Source organism: Odontomachus brunneus, unplaced genomic scaffold (genome assembly GCF_010583005.1).
Source record: "Odontomachus brunneus isolate Ranch 3 - 2012 unplaced genomic scaffold, Obru_v1 Obru_scaffold_019, whole genome shotgun sequence".
Lineage (NCBI taxonomy): Eukaryota > Metazoa > Arthropoda > Insecta > Hymenoptera > Formicidae > Odontomachus > Odontomachus brunneus.
This window is the reverse complement of record NW_022639469.1, coordinates 416,761-427,394: the sequence shown is the minus strand read 5'-3', so window position 1 is coordinate 427,394 and position 10,634 is coordinate 416,761. Positions and strand designations below refer to the sequence as shown.

Here is a 10,634-nt window from a genome sequence, read left to right as displayed (position 1 = left end):
ATATATATATATATATATATATATATATATATATATATATATATATATATATATATATGTTCCGCCAAGATATACGTTTATATATTTATATTCTCGCACTGCAGGTATCCTCAAACTCGATTTAGCAGCGGCTATATAACGGAATATGTTCGCCGATACAGAGAGGATTCGATATAGGATTAAATCGTCATGGAGTTAGTTATATGGCATGAAGATACCTGTTCGTCGGGGACGGATCGAATTATATCACCTCCTCGTTCTGCGCTCGCAATGGAAGCGAAGGTAGTTCTGTACTCGTCTTCCACTTTGCACGGAGAAATTCGAATATGTCGCATGATGCAGCAATGGCATTAACGGACTTCACTCACTAGATATTACTGTCATGATTTCGCGAGCCTTACACTCAAGAGTACAATCACTGTATTCGTTGCTAGTATGCTGTATTTATAACTGGCGGATCAGTTATAACTGTAGCACTGCACTCAATAAAATCTCGCTCAAAGTATCAGTTAATAGCAGACTGTTCCCATTATTGATGCATTATTGTCCGCAAACACAGACAGTAAAACATTGCACGCAAGGCATACAGAAGCCGTTAATTTCATTGCCACAGACGCAGAAAGTCAAGGTTGGGCGTTTACATGTAAATTATGACATTTTACGTCCATGTGCAGACAACACAACCTATGTATGAGATGTCATCTATGTAGACAATGAGTAATCTATGGATGTCGTTTAAAGAACTTATTCAAGACTGCTAAAAAATTATTTTAGTCTCTCACACACAAGACATTACCTAAAGACGTCTTATAGATGTCTCATTTCAGACGCCTTATTTGAGACGTCTTAAGGACGTTTTACTTCTGATGTCTTTTAAACATCTCTTCTAAGACGTCTTTTAAACTTCATATTTCAGAAGTCTTTATTATGTCTGACATTGATGACATTTTTAAGACTGTATGACTGCCTACATTACCGACTATGAGATTTATATTCGCTATTACAATGGCAAATATCATGACGATCTCTTAGAGTGGAGTCCCATGGCACGTATTTTCGCGTAACGCGTAACCGCATAACCAATCACATGTTTCTATTCTTTTAGAAGCTCCAACAGAAATACTAAACGTCGGAATTAATTGGTTACGCGCTTACACGATATGCGGAAAATACATGCCATATCAATCTTAATCTTTGTAAGCGTTGCATACGTGGAGCGTGTCTAGGAAAAGTTATTATAGTAGCGTGTATAGTTAAAAGTTATTAAATTGTGGATTTTTATAATTTGATTAATTTACTTTAAAATTGCAGTGCCAGTGAAAATTTTTTCCACACAGATGGTCGTTGAGAATAATAGACTTTGCTTACCAGTCCTATTCAGGATCAGGTATCGATGACAGCTAGCCAATATTGATGGTATCTGACATCGTATGCTTTAAATTTTAAATTATGTACTATCAAATATCGCTATTCGACAACGCATGTTTTAAAGTTTAAAGTATACGATGTGATATCATTATTATTCGCTAGCTGTCATCAAAACCTAATCCTAACCCTGAGCAAAACGGATAAACAAATTACGCTCAAATCACAATTCTCAACCGACTAGAGCAGATAAATGATAATAAATAAAACATCCTTCCTTTCTTATTGTATATATAATTATAGAAATCTATAATAGCATATCTAAAAAAAAGTCTTAAAGTAGTTTTAAACAAGATTACTTAAAATAACGTCTTAAAATAATGTTTTTCAAACGTCTTAAGTAGAGACGTAAGATATCTTAAAGACGTTATAAAAACGTTTCTCTGACAATTTTTTAAGACGTCTGAAAAATTTTAAGACGTCTTTTAGACGTCTTTAAGATTGATGCAACCTTTCTAGCGCGACTTTTGGATATTGGAAAATTATTTTGAAGATTCTGGGCATATTTCTGAGGGAATAGAGGCATATATACTCAAATAGTGTCCCAGGAATAGTGCTGAGCCATATACGCACACTTGATCTCATTTTCGATAAATATGGGAAATTAGTTTGAAAATATCCTATCTACTATGTAATTTTCGTTTCGCAAATACATCTTTTTTTTAATGTACGCGCAGGAAGATTAGAATTTATTCGTTCAGCGGAAGATCTCGATATAGATTCACGTATATTTCGACATTTGTTTGCTTATAATATGAAGTCGGGTAATAGAAATATAACGTGAGCGCAAGAATGCCTCGCGGCTACGGATAAAACGTCACATTAACCCAGCGAGTTTGAATTTTGCCGATGTTTCCAACGTTGCATGCATCAAATTCATGTTCATTTAATTCCACTTCCGCAACATGACAAAAGTGGATTGTGAATTTTTCCTTTACGAGTAAAGTGCCATCCGCTATTTCCATTCGACGATGGTGCACAACGCGACGCGAACAACTCAAGGACCGAGCAGAATCCGTGCACGCGAGAGTGCATTAATGCAGTAGAAGGGTTCGAAGAATTGTAAAAAGTGTTTTTGGGGCATTACAACTCGAGATCTTGGACTAATATTATTAGTAAAGCTACTTTCTCTCATATACGCATGGTAGCCACTATGCTAACAATGCTACACTGGACTCATTCGTAGAATGATTTTTGAAAATTAGAACATTTTTTTCAGAATTTTAGGAAAATTACTTGAGGAATAGGAAAATGTTTTATGCCTCCACAAGAGCTTGTCCTGAAGATTGTTTTGAGGCATGCTGTATATATTGTTCTAAGGCACTCTGTATATATTTAAAAAAAAAATACCGAAATATTTTTATAAAATATCTATAAAATACTTAAAAAAAAAATTGAAAATATTCAGATTTGTAATAGTTTCGCGCGATATCACCATATCTATCTCTTCCACACGTTACAACATGCTTTAAGGTCTTGAAATTAGTATCGCAGAAAGGGGGCGAAAAGAAGGGGATCTTTCATCCGACGTGGCTCTATCCACCTACGCCAAAGAGACCCATTGCAGATTCGCGTGGCGCGGCGTTCTATCCGACGTGATTAAGAATTAAATATTTATGAGAGGGGCAACTCCGTGCCCTGGCTGCGCTCCACAGCCGCTTTCTTCGGCAATTCATGTTGATAGGGCACTCGTTATGAATAGAGCGACGTAGAATACGCGCGATACTGGATAAGCGTGCTGAAAGCGCGCATGAAAATAAGCTTTCGACGGCGGAGCATCGAAAGCATCGAGCTTTACTCGCAGCCTCATCCGCGTTGTCTTTGCTCCGCGATGTAAAGACGAATCCTCTGTGAGGACGCTTAAAAGGCCCTTAATAATGAATCCTTTCGTGAATAGTCCGACGTAGTGTCACCACCGCGATGTAAGTACACGCTCGCAGACGTTTGAATGCGCGCGCGTTGAACATGTTCCGCGGAAACAAACTCGAGCTACGCTCTTTCGATCTCCTTCACCTTAGAATACGTCTTCTCCCCAACTAACCAAGCCGAGCGAGATATAACGCACAAGAAAGAGGGAATGAAAAGAAATACGCGTTCCGTGTATTTCGGTCGTCTACATTATTAACCGATTCTATCTCGCGGCGCGTCACCCCGGCCTTTTATATTCATCGTATCCGCGCTTTTCACATTTTTCCTTACGATTGCCATAGGGTTCCTCATGATCGACCCCCCCTCCCGTACCGTTCTTTTATTCGCCGGCGCTTCTTTGACCCTTTCAGAGTTCGCCGCTTATTAAAAGGAAGATCCCTGGTTTTTATAATAATTAATATTGGCCTTTCATTTTGCGACTCGTCTGTGTCGGGTCAGACGTGCCCAGGTCGTGTTTTCGTTTAGGCGAGCCTCGTTCGCGAATATCGCCGACGCTAGTTGTCGATATTGCGGCACTATAACGTAAACCGGCACGATAGTCAACGTACACGTATTATACGTCCCGTGACGTCGATTGCCAAGAGCGCAAGGAGGACTTTGAGCTGAGAAAGACAACGATAGCAACAGGTGGCATCAAAAATTCATTCCTGATGGTCCCCATCAGTGGAGGACATCTGTTTCTAGGGATCACTTGACGTTCTTAATTATGATTCCGGGGCGTAATGAACGTTTATGATCACAGGTGTACCATTAAGACAATGCTGGCTATACCATAGAATTTATGTACGTTTTAGTCACTGACGAGCGTTCTGATAATAAATTAAGGAAACGCCGTGGGAGGTGCTTTTAGTCTCAAGCATCATTCCCTGATTCGCTTTGAGATTGATCGAAGTTTTTCTTTAATATTAAGAGGAAGTATGCACATCTATACGAGGATATATAGAAGATCATAAGAATTATGTAACATCGCATTCTTTTGCATTCACTTGGACATAAGAGAGCCAAAAAGGGCCTTTTACTTTTGAATGCATCATAAAAAAAAAAACACTAGTTCCCGTATGCTCACTGAAGTCAAGCAATGTTGGGAACGGTCAGTACTTAGATGGATGACCGCTTGAGAACACTGTAGGAGAGACCTAGTCGGAGCAAGATGCCCTATATTTTAGAATTTCAAAGTTTACAGCTTCTCATTCAACTAATTGTTGTGACTGATTGTATAAGCATGATAGAAGCAACTTTTTAATATGTATTAAAGCCGCTATGACCCTGTTGACCGTATATTTCGTTTTGTAATAACCAAAATATGAATATGCAGCATGCAATGTGGCTATCTTGTCCTGGTATTGGGTTCAGCTGCCCAATAGCACGAGGTAAGAAGGTCACACATAAAATATGTATCCTGATTAGTAGTTCCAGGATTTCCACAAGAGGTTTTTACAGCCCACCTGCCGGCTCTTAATTATGGGCCAAATTTACCTCGCCTGGCCATATGCTCGATTTAAATCACTTCATGAATAAAAATTGCATTTATTACTAGAAACAGTATACACTTGCAAGAAATTTCATTTTAGTTAGTAACGTAGCGCTTAATTTTACTCAGTCACGATGGAGATACACGATTGTTAATATAAAATTTCGAGAGGTAACTTTGAAAATTTACTTTGCTATTACCAGATTAGTTTTCTATTTCCTAACTATAATATTATTCCGATTTTAATGAAACTTAGGGAATTTACAAATAGAAGTCAATACTAGTTAAGTGTTCTTAATATCAAGGACATTGATAATTTTGAAAATGACTGCAAAATTATTCTTTGAGTTGACACAAGTCTTGTATTATAATCACGTTATAAAATACTTTTGTTTATTGGAGTATAAGCGATAATAAAACTTTGAACGCGTTTCTCTCGGAACCATGTTTTCAACATTATCGTGTAGGATTTTTTGTAGACTATTAAATCGATGGCTTCAAACTTTTCACACATCTTTAATACACTCTTGTACACATAGGTTTTATATTAATATATAAAAAATTAGTTTTTATAAGGTCAACTGGAACGGAACATGCGCGATATTCGACGAAGACTCGACACAAGGGACTAGGCAGCGTTAAAATAATTCATTGCGTTTGTATTGATCCATAAAAATGAAATGAAAAAAAGGTAAAAACTCACAAATTCGCTGGCGAATTTCTTCTCTCGGATAGTTCGGCGGACAGACATCGAATGAAAACATACGAGTCAAAATGCTTCATCAAATGAGCCGTTAAATGAAACAGTGTCGTTCCGCGTGCATAAAGCTATATTAGTTCTCGCGAGCCACCCCATTCCGGAGCGACGTAAAAATTCGAATCCTCCTCTTTATAGAATCGTAAAAAGGCCGACGTGATAAAGCGGCGAAATCTTATATTAGGTACTCTCGCAAACTTTTCCTGTGTTTCTCAAACGTAAGCGGACGATATACGACGCTCTTCCATCCGACGGCTGAAAGCTCGACGAGCCGGGAAAGAGCGTCTCGAAACTTGTCGATCTCACAAGGTGTCCAACCACCTCTCGATTTTGAACGCCAAGTACTCCTTCGTGCAGCTGAGTGCTGTGTTCGAGTTGACGACATCTATGAACTGCCGGCCGATCTGCACGAATACACCTAGCGTTCTCAAAACATTGACGACGATCACACGTATATCCTCCGGCAGGAAGAGCAGCAGGTTGAGAGATCGCTTCATATCTTTTAACACGCACAGTTCCGAATTTTTAGTCGGCGTGATCTCGTTGTCCCTGTAACCTCCCACGATTTGTTTCACACGTGCCGAAGAAAGCGCGCTTCTCTTGATTCGCGCATGCTCGTCGCGCTGGCTCGATTCCCACGGGATTATTATCGGGGAACGGGGAACTTCCCGATTTTCGAAGGGCATTTGTCGACGCGACCGGCGACCGAATCCCGACGGAAAGCCGCTGGCACCCCCGCCAGGATATATCGGTAAGACGCTCACTCGGCGAGACGACCTTTCCTCTCCACTCGATCGTTGATAGCGCCCTTGTCTTTTTCCCGTGTCGCCTTCGTCTACCTTCGCAGTGCTTTCCCGAAACTCCGGGGACGATCTTCCGTGCGACGATAAAAGCCAATCGCGAGATAATTCCACGCGCTTCCGTCGGGACAAATTTATCGGCCGTGCTGGTTCACGCGATGAATTTCCCTCGGAATCCATCAACTTTATGACGCCCATACGACCACGTCCTCCCGATCCCACGTTCATCCGCCGGAACTGCGAAAGCGACGGCATCGGGGACCTTTCGTCGTTGTTCAAAGGGACTCCACGTCCTTCGGGATCACTCGTCCTCGTTGCGCGATAGTCAGCCAGCTCAGATAACGGCTCGCTGACTCTCAGATTTCTTTCTCGAGACGGTGAGTACCGTCGAGAGCGAAATCGACTGGTGTCGAGCGATTTCCGGGGTCCTGCGCGGAAAGCTTTGAGTGAAAATGAACGCGGTCGGTCGGCGTTGTCGATGGAGGGACCGCGATGGCTCGTCGTCGCTGCGCGTAAAACTTTACGACGCGTATCCTCCTCCGCGTGGTCCCGCGGGACTCCCGCCGAGTCGACTTCGTCATCATCCCTGGGATTAGACGTCGGATTAACGGCCCGCGAACTTGTCCCGCGCGATGCAAATTCGCGACGCAGCGTGGCAGGCTCTAGTTCCTCGCCAGGAAGATCCAATTGCGCGATCGAAAGTACGTGTCGCCTGAAATTTTTCAGGTATGTCACTTTGCGGCTTAAAAGGATTATCGAGTTAACCTCGACAATCTTGTACTCTCATCGCCTGCTTAAAGGCTCAAAGAGCTAAGGCTGTAGTTTACACGATATAAGTATCTTAAGTAGCTATGCGTAGAAAAATAGGAAAAATCGAGAGGTTAAATTGAATTTCCATCAGAATTGTGAAAGATAGAGCCTTTTTCCGTGTTGAATATCTCTTATCGCGTGACTCAGACAGAAAAAAATATAGTTTTTACCTCTTTCGTATCTTTCTTTTCTCTGTCCTTTCTACCTGGTCACCAAAAATCGAATACGGTCAGTCTATTCTTATTTTGTGTATGTAAAATTATACAATATGATTCTTGTTAAAAAAAAAAACAATTAAAAAATCATAAGTAACTTTCTTTTAAATAACCTAATAATCTGTTATCTTAAGAAAAGCTGTATGAATTTTTTGGAAATTTTCACCAATTTTAAGTTGACAAAAAATGCGTTGGATATGAGTAATCTCTTCCTCCTCTATTTACTATTAAAGTGTTGAAGATATCAATTCTTAAATAAAGAAAGAATATATTTGTAGTTGAATAAATTAAAATTTAAATGAACATATACATAAACATCACCATTCATTTCATTGGAAGGTGATACGTTTGAAAAGCGCGATTTTCGTTTGAGTAGCGAAATCCTTCTTTCCTCTCCCTTTCCCTGCTCTTTTTCTTACCTTCCCTCAGCGCGAGAATCAGTCATGGCTGTGAACCTTTCGTCCTCGTTGGATCTATCAGCATCTTCCTGTGCGGCACCCGCTGCAACGCCTTGACCAGCTTCATTCGTCATCCGTCTCTCTCGCTTTCCCGTTATTTTCCATCCCGTGGCAATTCGATGCCCATTAGGATCTTTCATGAACTCCGAAATAGTGGATCCCGTCGTTGCATGCGACCGTTTCTCCCGTAAATGTCCTCGCAGCGTTTCTCTGCGCTGCGTCGCATCGGCCATTACATTTTCCGGAAATGGGTTTCGCTGGCTTTTCGTCGCCCAGGCGGTCGTATTGGAACAGTCTCCCGTCGGGAATAGCGACGCGGATGGATTCGTCGACAATTCGACGCTTATCTGAACCAAATAGTCCGCCCAACAGTAACCCAGAGTCACCTCCTCGTCGTACGTGTTGTATATTTTCCGCCAATATCTGAGAGTTTGTCGCAACAGCGCAACGGAATCCGTTCCCCATCCGCCTTCCGTTGATCCCGATATCAGCGTGAGCAACAGAGCGAAAAGTATCGGGATGCTGGGCGACATCGATTCGTGTCCGTGTTCCTCCTGGATAGGACAGGAATGGATACGAACGATCATCTTTCGGACGCGCGCATAAATCGGTCGAATCACGTCGATGCGAGAAAGCGGATAAGAATATGTCTAACGTCCTTTGAAGCGACCGCGATTGTTTAGAAAAATGTTTCCGTTTTTACAAAGATAAAAATTGAAACGTTCAGAGAGGGTGAGATAGATGGATCTAAAACTTGGAAAACCTAAAGCACGCCCTCAAAGAATTTAAATTCCACACAAGTGGAAAGAGAAATAGAAAAGAAAGTAATGAAAAAAGGCAAAATAATGTGAACAAATATAAATTAATATAAAGAGGAAATATATAAATATAAAGAAAAGTAAGTAACACATATGAGATAATGTTGGTAATGTAAGATAAAAAACGAGTCTTACACACACACAATTAAAATTGAACAATGATTATAGTTTCTGATCAGTCAGCAGAGAGAATTCCGTGTTGACGATGGCGACACGATTGTAAAGAGCAAAATATTAGCTTTACAAAATGCAGACTATTGCAATAAGTTAGAGTAAAAGAAAATATACTTGTCTCTCTTTAATTTATTGCGTTAGTGCAAAGTTCAAATTCGAAAACAAACAGACCTAATGATGTAAACAGGCTACCAATTTTTTTTCTTGCAAACTACAGCATTATTACTGAATATAATGCGTGCATATCATGTGTGATACTATTATGGAAGTGTGGAAATACTGCGAATACCGTGCTTATTGTAATATTTAATGCATATAAGTAGTTATTCGGTTATATTCGGCACAGCTGATTTTTTGTTAAAATAAGGCGATTTATCACGCGGTTATGTAATAAGTTATTTCGGCAAAATAGGAGTATCCAGAGCATTTCACAAGTATGTAGAAGTATGTAAAACAGATTGCAAGTGTTATTTTGATAATACATCTTTTCTTTAACTGTGGTTCGCAAGAATTTTGGGCATGGTTTTCCTCGCTTCTGACGTCATTAATCCAATATGGCCGCGGTGACTTAGGCGATCAGGAACCTTAACGGATTCGGGAAAGCAATCGAAGCTAAGTTCTTTCTCTCGTAGAAAGTTGCAGAGAATGTAGAAATCAGTTTTTAAAAGAACTTGACTTCAGATATCTGACTTCAACTAGAAAAAACTCCAAAAGGCAGCTAAAAAGAATGAGAGAAAGAGAAAGAAAGAGGGAGAGAGTGAATTAAGTTAACCACCCTTATATCTTCGGATAAATTTTAATTAGAAATAAATGTTCAACAGTTTTCCAATATTGAGAAATTGGCGATCAAGTACTTGGTGGGTTGTAAAAATGAAGATCTCATGAAAATAATCTGATGAAAATAACTAATGGAGTTGATTAGCAACTAACTTTGGCAATTTCTTACTAGACTACAATCTTTATCATAATCTCAATAAATGATTTAAGATAGAGTTATAAATAACTACTATTCAATCTATGATAAGTGATGACAATATTTCATTTTATCGAATTATCATGACAAGTGTGTGTGTGTGTGTGTGTGTGTTATGTTTTGTGATTCCTCAAAGATATCTACACCGTGATGCTAAGGTCAACTGATACACATCCATACGTTGCTACTTGTTCACGGTGTTTTAATTACAAACTTACATTTGGTTAATCAACATACCGTTGTAGTCAATGCCTCGCTTAGCTGCTTGCGTTTTGCATTAAGCTCCCTCGTCACTGATGTCCGTGAAAATTTCGTGTAGAGAACGTACCTTTTTGCGTTATGTTATTCAAAGTCCCAGAGATAACGAACGGCAGCTGGAGAAATACATCACCCAATTGGATATCGCACTGGTTACATAACGAGTATAAACGGACTCGTCAGAAGGGAAAGAAATAAATAAAAAGAAAACAAGAAAGAGAAGAAAAAAGAGACGATATACATATGTAAACGGATTCGTTAAAATTTACGTTCATAAAAAGGGCCGGGAAACTGGAGGACAATAACAAGAAGATTTTCTCCTCGTAACGCTAAACGACGGACTGACTAGCTTTTACGGCAGGGCAGCGTGCTATACCTGCTGTACCTGCCGTGGCAATTAGTGTTAGCGCCCAAAGTGCATAAAGTGCATAACCTGTCTGCCTCGTAAGATACCCCCTTTCCACTCTTCCCCCCTCCTTGGCTATCTCCTTCGCACCTGTGCGAGTCCTGTCCAGCTCTTTTCTCGCCGTCTCTCTTCCCCGTTCT

General features: G+C 40.2%; 1 protein-coding gene across 1 annotated transcript; it reads right to left on the bottom strand.

The window, feature by feature from the left end:
* Positions 1-4,865: 4,865 nt before the first annotated feature.
* LOC116841907 lies at positions 4,866-8,452 on the bottom strand. Its single transcript, XM_032810388.1, has 2 exons — positions 7,827-8,452; positions 4,866-7,094 (listed from the first exon to the last, which is right to left on the bottom strand). The coding sequence occupies exons 1-2, from the start codon at positions 8,450-8,452 to the stop codon at positions 5,885-5,887; spliced, it is 1,836 nt and encodes a 611-aa protein (XP_032666279.1). The 3' UTR covers positions 4,866-5,884.
* Between the last annotated feature and the right edge of the window lie 2,182 nt (positions 8,453-10,634).

Coding starts and splice junctions, on each gene's coding strand:
- LOC116841907 (XM_032810388.1), bottom strand. CDS start 8,452: ATGATCGTTCGTATCCATTCCTGTCCTATCCAGGAGGAACACGGACAC. Junction 7,095..7,826: donor GATTCTCGCGCTGAGGGAAG/GTAAGAAAAAGA, acceptor GAAAAATTTCAG/GCGACACGTACTTTCGATCG.